General features: G+C 43.6%; 1 protein-coding gene across 6 annotated transcripts in view; it reads left to right on the forward strand.

Moving 5' to 3' along the window:
* Positions 1-19,709, forward strand: part of sema4g (semaphorin 4G) — a 170,870-nt gene that overhangs the window by 62,448 nt on the left and 88,713 nt on the right. For all 6 annotated transcript variants that reach the window (XM_008106541.3, XM_008106547.3, XM_062976328.1 and 3 more), the window contains one exon: positions 6,065-6,311. In XM_008106541.3, coding sequence (XP_008104748.1) covers positions 6,191-6,311 — 121 coding nt within the window. In that variant the 5' untranslated portion in view covers positions 6,065-6,190. The remainder of the gene's footprint in view (positions 1-6,064; positions 6,312-19,709) is intronic.

The following is a 19,709-nucleotide window of genomic DNA, read 5'->3' on the forward strand; positions in this document are numbered from 1 at the left end:
CAGGATCGGAGCAGAGAAAGGGAACAGCATAGGAATAAAGGAAACAAGGAGAACACCTACTCTATCTATCCATCCATTCATCTATCCATCCACTCACCCACTAATAATAAACACCTACACAGGCAACAATCAGCCATGCACTGAGTCTACAAAGCAGTTCAGTGCTCATCCACCTCCCCAATCCCTACATTCACACTTGGCCTCCAAAAAAACAATTCCAATAATAACAATGACAACAACAACAATAAGAATCAACACCATCACAGGCAAGAAGCAGCCAGACACTGAGGCTGAGAGGCCAGTCAGTGCTACACTGGGCCTCCAAAAAACAATACAGTAGCATCTAACTTATCCAGCCTTCATGACCACTACAACAACAACAATAATAAACACCTACACAGGCAAAAAAAAAAAAAGATTATTGTACCACAATAACATGTAAACCACACTCAGCAGAATCAGACATCACGATTAACAACAAACCAAAGACAACAGGGATCTCAAGCAATTATCAATCAACACAAAAATTGAAGAAGGTAACAGACTTCAAATACTACTACTACTAATGTGAGTATAAAGAAGGGTGGAGGTCACAGCATAAATACAACCTAATGTAGACTGACCAACACCACCAGACTAAGCCACAGCAACGCATGGCCGGGCACAGCTAGTATATATATAAATGTTCTGACCGTTTTTCCCCTAACTTAAACAGCAAAACTACTGGAGCAAATAACACCAAATTTGGCAAAAAAAGACATAGTCATCTGGTCTGTGTTTTTACATTTTAAAAAAATTCCATATTACGTGGAAATGACAGAAAAAACCCAAAAACGCAATACTGCATTCTGCGCATGTGTCGAGCAGTCCCCCCCCAAGAAACAAATACATCGCTCCGAGGCTGATGCAACACTGCCTGAAGCCCAAGGGAGCAGTTAAAACTGTTACTGTCCTGGCCTCGAAAGCGGATTACGAGTGGCCACGACGTCCCAGGCGCCTTACCCCTCAGGAAAAAGCATCCACCATCCTTCCTTCTTCCTCCTGTCCGTCCTTCCCTCTGTGGCCTCCATTGCTCCGGAGAGGAGGAAAGAAAGAGAAGCAAGTCCGGCGAGAGCGGGGGGGGGGGGGAGGGGAGACAAAAGCCCTTCCTTCTCTTTCCCTTGCTCTCTCCGCCCTCAGAGGTCAGCAGGCAAAAGAAAGCTTGAACAGACTCCCAAATGAGGGCAGGCAAAGAGAGACCCTGCCTTCAGAAATGGCCACCAAAATCCCTCACACAAACTTGGGCCCTCTAGGAGTTTGGGACTTCAACTCCCACAATCCCTAACTACCAGCTGTTAGGAATTGTGGGAGTTGAAGTCCAAAACACCTAGCGCGCCCAACAAGATGCCGCAAGCCCCTACTGTCTCACATAACATTATAATATATACCAGGCATGGGCAAACTTAGGCCCTCTTGGTGTTTTGGACTTCAACTCCCACAATTCCTAACAGCCAGAATTGTGGGAGTTGAAGTTCAAAGCACCAATAGGGCCCAAGTTAGCCCATGCCTGGTAATTGCAGATAAAATATACATGAATATATGCACAAAACCTGGCTTCCACCATTAAAAGACTCTAAAACTAGGACAGTGAATACAGAACAACATTCTGAAAACAGGGGAATTCCTGACAGGAAACAATCTTGGCCAGCAAACACCTCCCAAAAAAGGATTCCCCGAGGGAGGAAGCAGCCACGCTATGAAGCTGCAAGGCCATTACATGCAAATTACAACATTCATTCTTGCTTCCAACAGAAAAGAGTGCTTTCTCCCACCCAGGACATTATTCCACAGGTATATAAACCACACTTGCCTGGCTGGTTCCTACCTACGGAAATCCATTGTAAATGAACAAAACTTGCCTCCCACCATTAAAAGACTCTAAAACCAGGACAGTCAATAAAGACCCACATTCTGAAAACAGGAATTCCAGGCAGGAAACAACCAGGGCCAGCTAGCACCTCCCAACAAAAGATTCCCCCCAGGCAGGAAGCAGCCAGGCTTTGAAGCTGCAAGGCCATAAATGCCTACCTCCTGTTAGGCATCGTGGGAGTTGAAGTCCAAAAGACCCGGAGGGCCCAACAAGATGCCGCAAGCCCCTACTGTCTCGCATAACATTATAATATAGACCAGGCATGGACAAACTTAGGCCCTCTTGGTGTTTCGGACTTCAATTCACACAATTCCTAACAGCCGGAATTGTGAGAGTTGAAGTCCAAAACACCAAGAGGGCCCAAGTTAGCAAATGCTTGGTAATTACAGATAAAATATACACAAATATATGCACAAAACTTGATTCCCACTATTAAAAAAAACCAGAACAGTACATAAAGAACAACACTCTGAAAACAGGGGAATTCCTGACAGGAAACAATCTGGGCCAGCTAACACCTCCCAAAAAAGGATCCCCCCAGGGAGGAACCAGCCATGCTATGAAGCTGCAAGGCCATTACATGCTAATCAAGGTGACTGATTCCAGCATTCATACCTGCCGCACCGAGACTATTCACTGTATTCCAGCTCACCAAACAAGGATTCCCATAAGAAGAAAACAGCCAGGCTTTGAGGCTGCACCTCATTTGTTGGCCAGGTGGTTCCAACCATACTGAAGCCTGCACCATATATTATGTTACAGTGGTTCCACCTGGCCAACAAATGATTCCCATAAGCCATAGCAACACATGGCTTGGCAAAGCTAGTGTTTTATACATGCCTTATACACATAGCCTGAAGGTAATTTTATCCAATATAGTAAATAATCTTGTGCTTGAAGTAAAGTTTGTGTACAGTGGTCCATCAGAAAGCAAAAGTTTCACTGTCTCAACCACCCATCTAAACAATTTTGGGGTATTTCAGATTTTGGAATTCTGGAAAAGGAATGCTCAAAGTGTGTGTGTTTATCTCCACGCACACACACAGAATAAACATATTTTAAAATCCATGTTGGCATATTTCGGAATTCCAAATAAAAGGTGCCTCTTTAGAACATTTATCTTGCATTCCAAGTGCGATTATACCTTGGGACGGTGTGCTACTCTCAAAGGTAAAGTGACATAATGGCCAAGGCTGTAAATTATAAAGTTTGTGATTTACATCTTCTGCCCTCTATATACCATATGAAGATGAGAATACCAGCCTGTTTTACAGGATGGGTGTTTACTGAGGTGGTATGTCTGAAGTGCTTTGTAAAAATGTCAAAGAGAAGTTGTAACTAGGATAGACTAGTGAGCTACATGGTAAACCCTAATAGAAGTTGTAGATCAAGCCCTACTGAATAGGACGGTTTAGATGAAATAAACAATTTTTGTGTGAGTTCATATAAAAACACTGATGTTGCAAGGCGTAAAAATGAAAAACATCATATCAGTAGAGCATTCATTTAAGCACTCTCCACATTGTGCTGAGAGGTTTTAGTGTGTTGAATAAAATTCTTGATGATTAAAATAAATCACAATTAGCATGGGGTTGTTTTTCTTCTGCCCCCCAAAAACATTTAGACTCAAATGTTTAATACATGCTATTTAATGATGCAGTCCGAATTGCTAACTAAAGCCATAATGCTATTTCTGTGGCTGCTGTAGCTGAGCAGTTTTGTGTTTCTGTAACATGCAGAATTCATCCCTGGAGAATCTAGAAGGGTTTTTAAATCTGTTTGTTTGCAGGCTGGCATTTAATGAGGGCATTTTGCAGAGTGGGGAAAGGCAAACAATCTCTGCCTTTAAAAGATCTTGGATTGTACAGACATTCAAGACAATTTCCTACATATAACGCATTAGTTGGCAACTGGTGGTATACTGTCTAAAACGAAGCAGAAGGAAAATAGTACAACGATTAGTACAACCAAGGACTGTAACATAATATATGGTGCAGGCTTCAGTATTATGAGGCTGAAGGGGATAGAAGAATGACAGGGTATTTGTCATGTCGAAAGAGTAGGAAGAGGTTTGAGATGCAAGTCAATATCCAGAAATGCTAGGAAATTGAAGTGAAAGCAAAAATCATGTTGGGCTAAAGCAAGATCGCAGCCTATTGTGGGGATTTGTAAAAGGCATCATGATGTAATGGGTTGACTGAAAAGACATGTGGCAGCAGCTGATTGGCTAAGCATACCAGGAGCCAACATTCTGATTGGCTACTGTCTCTGGCTTGCTGCTGAGAGAAACGGTTTGAGCTGGCACTTTTACCTCAGAGAGTGAAGAGGTAACAGCTAGGGAATTAATGGCTGCCGACTCTCTGAAGCCTTATCATTTCTAAGGCAATGAGGCATATTTAAAGACTATTCTAAAAGGACTGTTTATTCCCTCTGTTCTCTGTAAGAAGCCAGAGAGACTACCGTATATATTGTTACTTTGTTTGCCCTATTGAACTGAAGTAAAGTTACTGTTACTTATTTCACAAACCTGAGTGGCACGTTATTACATTGCAGGGTAAACTTTGTTTCGGAAGCCGTGGTAAAGCTTCTATTTATTTACATCTACAACACCCAACACCTATTACTTTCCAGTTTGGGGAAACTTGAAGGGCAAAATCAAAGTGATTGAGTAGACAGCACTGCGGGTCCTTAGATTCAGATGCATCTGTATATTTTCTTTGCCCTTTTGGATAGTTGGATTTTGATGGCATCAGATTTTTGCATTTTTCTGTACTGATGATAAGTCTATGGCAAGGATAGTGATCTCCTCTCAGGCTAAGGACATAATTCAATTTTATGGAAATTTGTGTTGGGAAAGGGGAGTGTTCTAGTGGTAGATCAGACTGAAGTCAGACCTCATCACACTAGAGTATGGCTCCACTTTAAATCCATTTTCTGCCTACTGCAGAATTCTTGGGCTTGTAGTTTAGGGAGAGGTTTTAAATTGCTCAGTCGGAGAGGTCCTGAGCCTCACTAAACTTCAAACCCCAGAATTCTGCAGGAGGCAGAAACCAGATTCAAAGTGGATCCATGCTCTAGTGCAGGGGTCCTCAAACTTTTTAAGCGGAGGGCCAATTCATGGTCCCTCAGATTGTTGAGGGGCCGAATTATCATTTGAAAAAAACAAACAAACAAATTCCTATGCTCACTGCACATGTCTTATTTGTAGTGCAACCCCCCCCCCAGCAACAATTATTTATTTATTTACTACATTTATACCCCACCCTCTCTCAACCCAAAGGGGATTCAGAGCAGCTTACAAGTTGTATATACATACAATATATTATATTATTAGCATAGCACAATATTAGCATTATATAATACTATATTGTACTATACCATTATACTGTAATATTATTAGTAATATTACATTTCATATATAATATGTAATTAATATTATTATATTGCATTATTATTATTATTAGCCACCCTGAGTCCTCTTTTGGGTGAGAAGGGCAGGGTAGAAATACTGTAATAAATAAATAAATATTATATTGTATGACATATTATTACCATATCATTAGTTTACAATATTTCATTTACAATATTAGTAAATGAAAGAACAATATAATATTTAAAAATAAAAATAATTTAAACCAACATACTGTAAACTTATTAGGATTTCAGTGGGAAGTGCGGGCCTGCTTCTGGCCAATGAGATTATCAAGTAGGATTGTTGTTGTTGTGCCTTCAAGTCATTTCAGACTTTGGGCAAGCCTAAGTCTAAAACTGAGGGCGGGGGCCAGGTAAATGGCCTTGGAGGGCCGCATCCGGCCCCCAGGCCTTAGTTTGGGGACCCCTGCTCTAGTGTGATGAGGCTTCTGCCAATAACTAAGCTTTAGAGGAGGCATTTTAGCTGTTTAGGAAAATTCCATCTTATGTGTAATTGGGAAACAAACAAATAATGTTATGAGGAAGGAGGCTGGAAATAGCTTTAGAGGATACAGATCTGGACTCAAGATTTGGTGGTTTTATTCCCAGGGCTCAAGGCTCCCTATCCCTGATCTAGGAGGCAAATGTGTATATGAATTCAGAAAAGCTGTTGGCCTTTAAGATTCAATTATTTAGCAGTGGTTTAATGCTTTTCATTTTTAAATGTGCTATTTTGTCTTTCAGGAATTACTCTGTGGCCTACAATGACATTTGCAGAAATCAGTGAGAAGATCTTCTGATAATCTACAACTTAATTATAGAAAAGGGCTGTGCTGCCCAGTGGGCAGCAGCCTTGCCTGACCCGGAAGAATGAGAAGGAATGTACCCATTTATCTTGTGGCACTTTCTGTGGTCGCAGTAATGGGGTATCCCTCTAAAGGGGCTGCTATGGATTTGGATGCCACGCCTCGGATGACAGTTGTCTATAACGGTAAAAGAACGCTCCAAGTTGCCTTGGGCTAATTTGAGCCCCTTAGTTAGGGACATTTGCAATGCATATGAAGTTCTATTTATTCCCATATGTTATGATGACGATCCATATATTCATTCATACACTGCATGTTGTCACCTTTTATTATACCTGTCTGTAGATTTTGCAAGACTATTCACATGACTGCAACCTTCCACTATTACTAGTGGAATTGTGGCCCCTCTAAAACTAATGTACTTAGTATGGTATAGCCTTCTGTGAATATGGGTATGGATATGTGGATGTGGGTATATGTTGTGTCTTGACAGTATCCTCTTTAGGCTTGAAACTACAAGCCACAGTTCTGCATAACCTGTCATTGTTCTGAAGTGTAACGTGCTCATAACCCTACTTATTCAATTCATGGACCTTGGTATTTATTTTACAACCCATCGTTTGGAAGTGGAGGCAAGGAGGAGTGTCCATAATCCAAGGGCTTCTTTATTGCTTTACATTACTTATACTTCAGATTAACCTCTTAATCCAGTAAATAAATCCCGGTGTGATGCAAGTTAAAGCACAAACTCTTTCAACTGCCCCTCACATTTTTCTTTGGGAGCTGTTTCTGCTCCAGGGTGTAACTATAACGGCTAGGGCAGTTTGATTTGAAACTTGAGTGCTTCTTAGGAGCTGATGTTCCTGATATGGAGAGGAATCTAAAGCAAATTTTCACTCACTTGTTTTGCTGTTGTGTTATGGTGACTCTAAAGTAAGTAAGTAAGTAAGTAAAAGTTTATTTGTATACCGCCCTCTCTCCCGAAAGGGACTCAGGGCAGTTTCCAATATAAAATCATCATAAAACATTGTACAATAAAACACTGAAAACACTATAAAACGCTATAAGAATTAAAAACAAAAACAAAACAAAACAATTGACTAAAACAAAGAGAAGGTTTTGGTATTCTGTACAATAAAACCTGTTGGAATCTACCAGCGTGTGTCTTGGGCCATCCATAAAACCTCAATGACCCTCTGGTATGTGAGAGCCCCTATATAAATGGGCCAAAGAGAAGGTTCTGGTATTCTGTACAATAAAACCTGTTGGAATATACCAGCGTGTGTCTTGGGCCAGCCATAAAACCTCAATGACCCTTTGGTATGTGAGAGCCCCTATATAAATGGGCCAAAGTAAGTAAGTAAAAGTTTATTTGTATACCGCCCTCTCTCCCGAAAGGGACTCAGGGCGTTTTCCAATATAAAATCAGCATAAAACATTGTACAAAGTGAACCTCTCATGGAGGTTTTTTTTTTTTACTATATTTATTTAGAGGAGGTTTGCAATTGCCTTCCTTTGAGGCTGAAAGAATGTGACTTGCTCAAGTTCGCCCAGTGGGTTTTATGGATGAATAAGGATTCCAACCCTGATCCGCTGAAGTCCTAATCAAGCACTCAGACTACACTGACTCTCACATTGTTATTTTAGTTCCCTCTTAAATAATAGTAGTAAGTGGGATGGCCAGTTGAGGCAGCTGAAAAGGTTGGTTCATATCTAACTCTTAACCAGTCAGCAATTCTTGCAGGAGGAATTATATGCCTTCAATTGCCTCTCACGGACACACAGAATAAATGTAATAACCAGTTAATATGAGCATTTTCCTGCTTCCTGAATGATGCAGGCACGAAAGAGCTGGCAGAGTTACTTGGAGAGATTTGCTATATTATGATTTTATACTAGAGTGATAAGAATTTTTAGTTTTGCACCTCTTCTGTCAGTTGTGCTGTGACAAAATAATGATGGTAGCAAGCCGTCTTGAAAAATTTATGGAAAATGGTGTAAGAAGAAATGAAGAGGAGGAAAAACTCAATTATATAATTTCATTGCAACTTCACTAGAAATAAAGGGGCAATTAAAGCATTACTGTATATCCTTCTGAGTTTCCAGTTGTCAGGGTTTTTTTTCAATAACTGCATCCAAATTGAATGACAACCAGTTTGGTGTAGTGGCTTGGGTGTTGAAGGTTGATTCTGGAGACCAGAGCACCCACTGGGTGACCTTGGGCAAGTCATACACTCTCACTCTCAGAAGAAGGTAAAGGCAGATTTCCTCTGAACAATTCCACATTGAAAGCATGTGACAATTCCACATTGATGATATGGTTATAAAACTATTTTTTAATTCTACAATCAGATTTGTGGTCTTATCTAATATTCTCAGGGTGAAATTGTGACTTGAGATAAAAATGCCTTTGTCTCCACACCTTTGCAATAACCACAGAAGAGCAATCCTCCAGAGGAGTGGCTTTATATCTTCTGTTGATTTCAGAAGTAGAGAATCTGCAGAAGAGCATGCTTGGTGGTTTCTTAGGTTTTTTACAACTTATTTATTTTCCCCAACCTCTTCAAAAGCCTACTTATTGGTAGCAAGATTTTAAGCTAAAACTTGTGGTATTTGTAGTCCTGGACTTTTGTTGAGACACAGTAAAACACTTGACAGCCAGTGCTGCTATTTAGAAAGTACAGAATAATATTTCTGCCTGATATAATGATGGCGATGGTGTGCTAACCTTGTTTTTATCTTGTGGTTGTCTTATAACAACAGAGGAAATATTAACCTGTGGTGTGCTTATAACAGCAAAGGAAATAACACTTTTGAGAGGCTACAGAAGTTCTGCCCTTCTTTTCCTTGGCTTTCTATTACAGAAGAGGGATTCAGGGAAAACCTGCTTTTGAGGGCCGTGTGGGAGCTGCCACTGGCGATTACATGCCAGATTGGAGCTGTCAGTGCCGCTGTCTTTTGCCTCAACATGCATGTCTGATTACATCAGCGTCTTGGAGCAATCTCCTCTGCGCCGGTTTCCCAGGAACCCTCAGGCATTGCGAACACATGATCATAAGCATCTTCATGAGTGCAGGAGAAGGGGATGTGTATGTTGGGAAGGGAGGGTTAAGTTTTTCCTTCCAGTTGCCTCTATTACCTTGCACACAGAGCTCCTGTGTGGCTTCTGGATTCTCAAACTGTATCAGCCAACCCGACCACCAAAGTTGCTTAGTAATACAAAGGCTTTGGATAATCTGTGCTCCTGTCTCAGTGGGTGGTGGGCCAGATTATGGGAAGCACAAATTTGTGTTTATGTGACTTATCCTACTCGCAAGATCAGCATTCCAAGTTGCTGTTTTAGGAAATAAGTTGGAGGTCTTGCTAAAAGGCATTGGCAGTTCAGGACTTTGTTTATTAGAAATGTATTTTGAACCATTTTTGATGCCACCAGATAACGGTAGTTGACTAGTATCATTATTATCAATAATAGGAGTCTCCAGTGACAAGCGGGTTAAACCACTGAGCTGTTGAACTTGCTCACTGAAAGGTCGGCAGTTCAAATCCAGGGAGCGGGGTAAGCTCCTGCTGTTAGCCCCAACTTCTGCCAACCTAGCAGTTCGAAAACATGCAAATGTGAGTAGATCAATAAGTACCGCTCCGGCGGGAAGGTAGCGGCATGCCATGTAGTCATGCCAGCCACATGACCTTGGAGGTGTCTACGGGCAACATCGACTCTTTGGCTTAGAAATGGAGATGAGCACCAACCCTCAGAGTCGGACACGACTAGACTTAATGTCAGGGGAAAATCTTTACCTTTACCTAATAATAGTAGTATTTATACTCTTTTTCACTGCCAAAGTGGCTGACAATAGAAACCATAACAATGTTTGAATGAAAAGCTAATACAAGTTATAAGAAAGGAAAGAGAACTGTGAGTGTGAAGGAATTGATGGTAGTAACTACAGTCCATGAAGAAGGAATTGTGAAAAATGCAGAAATTTATTTCCAGGCAACAGATATCTCTTTCTGACTCTTTTTTTTTTTTGCATTTTCACACTGATTTTAGTAATTTAAGAGTTGGAATTAAAATTGAATTTAGTTCAAAGTGTGCATGTGTATTTGAGAGAGATTTAGCTCTGTTTTTAATAGACTGGAAATTGTGCTTCTTTTCAGTTCTTTCTTAATAACCCCATTATACATTTGATAAATTTTTTCACATCAGGTGTTATGAGTAAATTACAGTAAATTAATTCAACCATTAATTTTGGGAGACAAATAACTCAACATATGAACTAGACTAAATGACTAAAGATAAAACTTTTAAAATTCTGAAAAATTAGAAATATGGAATTAGTGTATAGAAATGTGATAGTTGTGCTACAAAACTGTCCATTTTCTGATACATATTAACCAGAATTAGGGGCTGTGATTCCGCAGCAGGTTAAACCGCTAAGCTGCAGAACTTGCTGACCTGAAGCTTGGCAGCCTAGCAGTATGGGGTGAGCTCCTGTTGTTAGCCCCAGCTTCTGCCAACCTAGCAGTTCGAAAACATGCACATGTGAGTAGGTCAATAGGTACCGCTTCTGCGGGAAGATAACAGCACTCTATGCAGTCATGCTGGCCACATGACCTTGGAGGTGTCTACAGATAACACCGGCTCTTTGGCTTAGAAATAGAGATGAGCACCAACCCCCAGAGTTGGACTCGACTAGACTTAGTGTCAAGGGCAAATCGGTACCTTTTATTAACCAGAATCGAATGCCCTTCTAAAGTACTTTTCTCCAAGAACAACATGTTTTTAATTTGTGATGGTCATTCTAAGAACTTTAAAAACTTGCTCCCCCATCCTCTCTGTGAACTATCCGAGTTCTTTTGTTCCTTCTCAGAGGATATGGTACTTTTAAAACAATGAGTCATGTTTAGGATGTTCTTGACATATCATAGCAAAGGATCCCAGTGTGCCAATAGTTACTGTAAACAATGTGGTGGATCTGGAGTTTCTCAAGAGGTATCTCACCAGAATGGTCTGATGCACAGGCTGACAATGCAAATGTTTAGCTGTTAACACTTTGTTTCTATGTTACCTGAGCCAGTCAGTATTGGAGTGGCAGTGTTTAATTGTGTGCAGAGATAGAAAAGAAGAAGAAATATAGAAATGGAGGCTCTGTTTTGGCTCAGCACTGGGAGAATTCATGCACTAGATTTAGACGCCTGGTGTTTGTCTGGACTTAGTGAGAAGATAACCATGTTGATAATTTGCTTAAGAAAAACCCAAACAGTGGCCCAAGTGTGTGAATGCAATTTCTAGTTAGACTTCACTGCTCTGACTGTACTAAAACAATTTTAAAAATGAACTGATCTGATCTCTGTTGTCTCTAGTGTACTTCCAGGATGACTGTGGAGTCCCCTAGGAAAGGTTTACCAAAATTAAATTATATCAAACATCTATCCACATGAAATGGTAATCTCTTGAACACCAGGACATACTTGGTCAATATTTGAATGTGGAATAATTGTATCACACAAAGCCTGCTGACAGTTCTCAATAGGAGGCTATTAATTGATTAAGGACTTTCAAGTTTGTTCTTTATTTCAAATCGTTAAAGTAGCCAAATGAAATAAATAGCATAGCATCTTAAAACAGGCACAGCTTGCCTGGAATTTAATGGAGAAAATCTTCTTTCTTGAGGAATAATTGTAGATAATCTCCTGGAATACAATGGGCACAACCCTTTAAGCAATCGGGCTGCATGAAGAGTCTCTTATTCACTTAGTGGTGCAAGATCCACTCAATGAGGTTCTTGATAGAAGCCGGTGGTGATTCCATTTATACCCAAGTCAATACATGCATCTCCTGATCTTTCATGATTTTTGAAGTCTAATCAAGTCATTTATCTGGCAGGTCTTCCAAGATGCTCCCACACCCAAGGAAGAGATATACTCCAAAAATTACTTTTATTTATTTATTTATTGTGTCAGAAGCAAATTGAGGGTACAGTTATAATGTATTTAAAACACAAACAAAGTTTAAAAACTGGGTATTATGCTAAATGTCCTTTGCCCAGAAGCTGGCCATTGTCTCTGGTGAGAAGGGCCTTCATTGCGCATGTGGCGGGGCTCAGGTTGCATCGTAGTAGGTGGTCTGTGGTTTGCTCTTCTCCACACTCGCATGTGATGGACTCCATTTTGTAGCCCCATTTCTTAAGCACCTTACAAGTCGCCCAGTCTTCTGTGTTCCCAGGAGGGAGTCTCTCATCTGGCATCAGCCAGATTAAGGTTCTGGGTTTTAGCCTGCCACTTTTGGACTCTCACTTACTGAGATGTTCCTGTGAGTATCTTTGTAGTTCTTAGGAATCTATTTCTTGATTTAAGATGCTGGCTTGCTGGCTGATATCCGAACAGAAGATAGGCCAGAGATGTCCATGCCTTGGTATTTTCATTACAAGCTACTACTTCCCGATGGATGTCAGGTCGTGCAATACCAGCTAAACAAAAGTGTTTTGGACACACTTACTGAGCACTGATATTCGATTTGGATGATGTTGGAGATTAAATAGTTTCCCTGATTATTTTCTCTCAGCCCTACTGGAAGTGACTAGTTTTCTCTTGAACTGGTTAACAGGTAATGTTAACCAGTTAACGTCAGTTACATATGAGTCCTGGTCTTCTCAAAGAAGACAGGATTTTGGAGGTGTGTTTCTCTGTAATGCCTACCATGTCCAGCTTCCAAGAAGCATGTTTGTATATGTATAATATTGTGATTACTGGAAATACAGATTATATAATAATAATGACCACATTCTTCAGATGTTGATCCTGTTGTAGCCAAAATGACACCATCCAAGTTTTGTATATTTCATATTATCTCCCTCAGTTGCAAAGGATAAAGGTAGTGAGAGGAATTCCACTTGACTTAGTAGGACAGGCCTTCAGAATTGACCCTCTTTTAATTTACAAAAAGTGGAATTGCAATCCTTACCTGCACAGCCGGGTTAAGAACTGCTGTTCACTATGATCTCTTTTCTTTAGCAGTTTACTAACAACTAATCAGATCCCACCACTTGTAAGTAAGTAAATAAGTAAGTAAGTAAACTTTTATTATGGTCAATGACCAGCTCATAAGATCCCAGCACTTCATCCCATGGCATTCTCTGTTGCTTCCTTCCTCCTTTCCAATTTCTACCGGACTCTCAGATCCACAATCCTTTATTCGCTTGCCCTCTTGCAGCTCTCAAGGTCATTAGTTTATGACTTTGTGAGCTGCAGGAGGGCAAGCAAATAAAGGATTGCAGATCTGAGTCTATTGGAATTACTCAGTCGGAATTCACAAAGCCTACTCTCTTTCCTACTTCACTGTTTTTCTTCCCTATAGACTGTCTTGTGGTTGCTGCTTTATCTCTTGCTACATGTCTTGTCGGGCCTGTAAAGGCTACCAAAGGGAATGTAGAGATCATAAGATACCCACCTATCACTTCAGGCCACTTCTTTCCAGATGTACAGCTTTCCAACAGATTTGGCCACAGGAAAGACAAATTTTAGCCTTGCCTAAACTCAAGCATTTGAGAAGCAGATAATTCTTTTTTTTTTTTGGTTTTTTTTTTTAAACCCAACTTGCTGCAAAGGCTGAGTGAAAACTGTACAGAGTTTAGAAAATTTGCTTATTAGACTGCAATTCCCAGATTGTCCCACAGCCTGGGTTCTGGGAACTATTTTCTGAAATTTAATTTTCCCCAGTTCACACAATGAATGCTAGCTGACATTTGGTTCTGCAGGAGGAACACAGGAGGGGTGTGAAAATCTGTCAAGTTTCATTTGCATTGCATTTCTCAGAATCCTACCAGCATCAACCTGTCTGCGCTCCATATTAAGTTGTGACACTTCTCCTTCCATTCTCACATAGATTTGTATTTTGGTATGCATTTTTCTTATAGTGCTCATTTATCTATGTGCACATTTTAAAACATTTTTACCTGTGACTAAAGTGTATATTTCTTCATTTTTCAAATACATTACTTTTTAGTTAATATGCATGCAATTTTAAGATGATGAAGAAAAAAAGCATCTGATGTCGAAATTTTCCTTTCCGTGGCTAGAGTCCACAAAATGTGCATGATAGTAGCCTTGCAGATCCCAAGTTGGGTAAATTGCATAGAAAATTTTCATTAGTGGATATTTGCTTTCCATCCCACAGATGTAATATTCTGCAAAAGAGCTGGCTTGCTAAAACCCCAAACGGAATAATTTGTTACTGCAGCATTTCATTGGCATTGCAAATTCCCCTTGGTATGCATTATAATTGGAGAATTCAATTTTTCTCTTTTGTTGGTGAATGAGAAACAAGGGAACCCCTAAAACTCCATAAGTTCTAATGTAGTTGATTGTTAGATGACTGACTCAGTAATTTCAGGTTCCAAGTTGTCTACAGTCATCCTTAAATCTCCCTTTCTTGGTTTCCATCCTGCCTCTTTTAGGTAATTCATTTATCCTAATCTCCTCAGTTTCATTTTGGATTCCCTGGTGTCAAAGCAAAGGGTCTTGGAACTGTTACAGAAGCAATGTGTAGGATTTAGTGGTCAGCCTCAAGGCTTTTCTCAGTGACATTTCCCATCCTGACAGTCATATTATGGCACTTCAGCAGCCTAGTTGAAAAGGTCCCTACATTGCAGACCCGTGGCATGGAGATTAGTTAGTTCAACATTTTGCAATGTTGTCTAAATACCAACTAGAACAGGAAAAATTGGTTTTGTTTATGGAAATGTTTTTACTTTTAGAAAACAAGCCTAATCTTGCTTCCTACCAGCATTCTTTGATGGGTGTTGCCTTAGTTTTTGTTGAAACCAAAAAGTTAGTTTTGATAAAACATTATTTGTGTGAGGATTAGGTTGTGGTGGTGCTAGGATCTATCTGATTTAGTTTAGACATCTGTATTGCTGGAATTGTACAGCTCATGGAGTCTAGCTGACAGGGAAACATAATATTCTGTCCAGCCTGAGGCAAAGAACAGGATGACGCTGGACTGGGAGCTGAATGGAATCACACCTCAGAGGGTCAAAAATTACCTTCTGGATCTTGAGGTTTTTAAGGATATATTATATATTAATTATATATATTAATTAGTTACATTCGTAATTCATCTTTAGACAGTAAAAATGGCTCTCAAGTCCCGTTCATTCATGTCAAGTTATGACCACCAAGGGTGAGATTTCACATATATCTTGGCTTTTGTTTCCTCCTCTTATAAATGGTCCCTTTTGCCAGCTGACTATGGAGTCAGTGTTTTCCCACTTCTTCTGTCTTGAGTAGAGATATAAGCCCATGTTTATTTTATTCTTCTGTGTGAGAAGGGAAAACATCACCTTTTTTGTCTTTGTTGGGTGACGTTATGAAAATTTTGTGTGCCTTTTCATTTTTTTTACCTTTTAAGCTTTGGGAGGATAAATGCAGTTAATAGTAAGCATAGCTGTGGTTGACTGAAGCAGATGTCTCCCAGAGGACCTGAATTTATGTAGTGTCTTATACAGGGAATGTGATCCTGTAGATAATGCTGACCCAAATCACACAAGGCTTTAAGGGAAAGGTAATAATTAGCCATTTCCCCCTGTTAAGAAACGAATGGGCAGCCAGTTCAGTGATTTTAATATTGATATAATATGGTAATTCCTAAATGCACCAGTAACCAATAGGGTTGTGCATTTGGGATAAATCTTGACCTGTTTCGTGTCCTGACTCTCAGTGGGGGCTCTGATCTGCTTTTTGGGAGCCTCCCAAAACTGGGAGGGCAGATATTTGTTTTCGGTTTTGGGCCCTGAAATATCCGTTTTCTAGGGGACCATTATGGTGGCGGGGCTTCCCACCCAGGCTCTCCTTCCTGGCGCATGCTTTAAAGAGGCTTCTTACCCGCTATTTCTACTCTAGAGGAGGTGCCTGCCTGCCTGCACGCCATGCCATACACGCCCTTGGAAGAGTGTGTGTGTGTGGCGTGCAGGCCTGGAAAGCGCATGCGCCTGTCAGTACCTGCAGCAGACCACCTCTTACTCTAGAGTAAGAGGCACTCAGCTGCAGGTACTGTCAGAGGTGCACTTTCTGGGCCTGCACGCCACACAAGCACTCTCTGTCCAGCTCAGTTGCAGACAAAAGTAGGCTTGGAGCCAACTCCAGCTTGCTTTTGTATTGAGCCGATTTTCGTACGATGAGGGGGCTTTCTATTTTGTGCTCCAGAAGAAACAGTAGAAACAGTAGAAATAAATTCCACACATAACTCTAGTAACCAACCTGACTGCCATGTTGATGTTTTTAAATTGAAGTTTCCAAACTTGGTACAGGTGGAGGAGTAGCTATCCCCAAACACCACAATGTGGAACCTGTATTGGAAGCACAGAAACACAGTGTCTCCAATTACCAAACTCCTCAGGCATTCCAGAAGAATACCACAGTCAATGGTATTGAATGCTACTGAAAGTCAAAAGCAGGGACCCCCCCCTCCTCCCAAAATCAATCCTTAGGAAAGCATCCTGCTCTTGTTTGAAATGGATCTAGGAAGTGAATATCATGCAAGGTGGCTTGTAATTGGAAGGCAGCTTCTCTCTTAATCGCCTTGCCTAGCAAAGGAAGATTTGGTACAGGTCATAGTGTTCAGTTCTGGGGGGACGACCTGAGAAGGCGCCATTGTTTCTTTTAAACAAGATTGAAATCTTCCCTCTATTTAATTGCATCTCTTCCATGAACAACCAGCCAGAAGGGACGGATATTGAGAGGATAATATTTTTTTTTGTGTCAGGAGTGAGTTGAGAAACTGAAGTAGCTTCTGGTGTGAGAGAATTGGCTGTCTGCAAAGACGTTGCCCAGGGGACGCCCGGATGTTTTGATGCTTTTTTTTATCATCCTTGTGAGAGGCTTTTTTCATGTCCCCCATGGAGTTGGAACTGACAGAGGGAGCTCATCTGTGGTCTCCTCGAGTTGGATTCGAACCGGCAATCTTCAGGTCAGCGGTCAGTCCAACGTTCACGCCAGCAGTCCTGCTGGCACAAGGCTTTAACCCATTGCGCCACCGGGGGTTCCAAGAGGAGAAGATGCCTTCCTTATTTGCCCTAGAAGCTTGTCCACATTAGCAGTAATTATCCCAATTGAAACTGATCCAATGTAATTCTACTCAGAGTCACTGGACACCTCATTGTCAATTTCTGCTATAATAACCATGCATAAATCAGCTCTTACCTGAGAGATTTTTATATATATATATATCTGAGGCGATTGCTGAAAGACACTGCAAACTGCTGGAGGCTCCAGAATTGGATTCAGGGCGGAAGGTCCTTGAGTTGGGCTCTCACCAACATGAATACTTAACTGAATGCAAAATTGTAGACATAGGCTTTAGTTGCTGCCCGCCACTTTATAGGAACAAAGAAATTCTCTATTTCATGTCAAGGTTTCTTGCACTTCCATCATCATCCTCTTTTCAATTTCCCTGAAATCCTCTGTATGTCAAGGAGTTTCATTAGCTTTGTGTGTGCAAAGTACACAACTTGTTTGAAAAACGTATTTTTCACCAAAATCCCCCCAGTGGTTTCACATTAAATTGGGTGGTTGGGGGAGGACTGGTCTTTGTAGGGGGTGGGATCTCCAAGTGGCTGAGTTTTTTTTTACTAGGTTGCCTCGATATGCAGAGACTCGGGAAAAGTAAAAGAGGAAAAAAAGAAGATAAAAATGTATGAATATCCTTTATATTGTTAGCCTTATACTTTCAGAAGAAAATGCATTGTTGGGTTTGTTTCCTTTTATATCTGATGTGATTTGACATCTTCTTTGTGGGTCCTTGCCTGACAGATCTTGTGGGAGTGGGAATAAATGGCTGTAGCCGGTTGCTGAATAGATGAATTATAGCAGCTGGAGCTGTATCCATCCCTGCACTAGGCATTGTGCAGGCGCTCATGAGAATTAAATGAGTGACTGAAAATTAATATTCTCTGAGTCAGGGCCGGCCCCACCATAAAGGCCATTGACGCCGCCGCCTCGGGCGCAGGTCCCGGGGGGCGCCGTCAGGCTGGGAGGGAGGTGGGGCACCGCTCTGACGGTGCCCCGCCGCCCGACCAGTGCGCCCTGGCCTTGTGGCTCCCTCTTTCGCCGCCCGGGGAGGGGAGGAGGGATCGCCTCCTTCCCTCCCCGGGCGGCGAAGCCTGCTTCTTTCGCCGCCCGGGGAGGGGAGGAGGCGATCCCCCCTTCCCTCCCCGGGCGGCGAAGCCTGGTTCTTTCGCCGCCCGGGGAGGGGAGGAGGCGATCCCCCCTTCCCTCCCCGGGCGGCGAAGCCTGGTTCTTTCGCCGCCCGGGGAGGGGAGGAGGCGATCCCCCCTTCCCTCCCCGGGCGGCGAAGCCTGCTTCTTTCGCCGCCCGGGGAGGGGAGGAGGCGATCCCCCCTTCCCTCCCCGGGCGGCGAAGCCTGCTTCTTTCGCCGCCCGGGGAGGGGAGGAGGCGATCCCCCCTTCCCTCCCCGGGCGGCGAAGCCTGCTTCTTTCGCCGCCCGGGGAGGGGAGGAGGCGATCCCCCCTTCCCTCCCCGGGCGGCGAAGCCTGGTTCTTTCGCCGCCCGGGGAGGGGAGGAGGCGATCCCCCCTTCCCTCCCCGGGCGGCGAAGCCTGGTTCTGTCGCCGCCCGGGGAGGGGAGGAGGCGATCCCCCCTTCCCTCCCCGGGCGGCGAAGCCTGCTTCTCTCGCCGCCCGGGGAGGGGAGGAGGCGATCCCCCCTTCCCTCCCCGGGCGGCGAAGCCTGCTTCTCTCGCCGCCCGGGGAGGGGAGGAGGCGATCCCCCCTTCCCTCCCCGGGCGGCGAAGCCTGCTTCTCTCGCCGCCCGGGGAGGGGAGGAGGCGATCCCCCCTTCCCTCCCCGGGCGGCGAAGCCTGGTTCTCTCGCCGCCCGGGGAGGGGAGGTGGCGATCCCCCCTTCCCTCCCCGGGCGGCGAAGCCTGGTTCTTTCGCCGCCCGGGGAGGGGAGGAGGCGATCCCCCCTTCCCTCCCCGGGCGGCGAAGCCTGCTTCTTTCGCCGCCCGGGGAGGGGAGGAGGCGATCCCCCCTTCCCTCCCCGGGCGGCGAAGCCTGCTTCTTTCGCCGCCCGGGGAGGGGAGGAGGCGATCCCCCCTTCCCTCCCCGGGCGGCGAAGCCTGGTTCTTTCGCCGCCCGGGGACGGGAGGAGGCGATCCCCCCTTCCCTCCCCGGGCGGCGAAGCCTGGTTCTTTCGCCGCCCGGGGAGGGGAGGAGGCGATCCCCCCTTCCCTCCCCGGGCGGCGAAGCCTGGTTCTTTCGCCGCCCGGGGAGGGGAGGAGGCGATCCCCCCTTCCCTCCCCGGGCGGCGAAGCCTGGTTCTTTCGCCGCCCGGGGAGGGGAGGAGGCGATCCCCCCTTCCCTCCCCGGGCGGCGAAGCCTGTTTCTTTCGCCGCCCGGGGAGGGGAGGAGGTGATCCCTCCTCCCCTCCCCGGGCGGCGAAGCCTCCCTCTTTCCAACCCTGGCCGCGCCTCCCACGCTGCGTGGGAGGCGGGGCCAGGGCGAATAGCATGGGAGGCGGGGCCAACCCTGGCCCCGCCTTCCACCCAGCGTGCCCTGGCCCCGCCTCCCAC

The sequence above is a fragment of the Anolis carolinensis genome, chromosome 3 (genome assembly GCF_035594765.1).
Source record: "Anolis carolinensis isolate JA03-04 chromosome 3, rAnoCar3.1.pri, whole genome shotgun sequence".
NCBI lineage: Eukaryota > Metazoa > Chordata > Lepidosauria > Squamata > Dactyloidae > Anolis > Anolis carolinensis.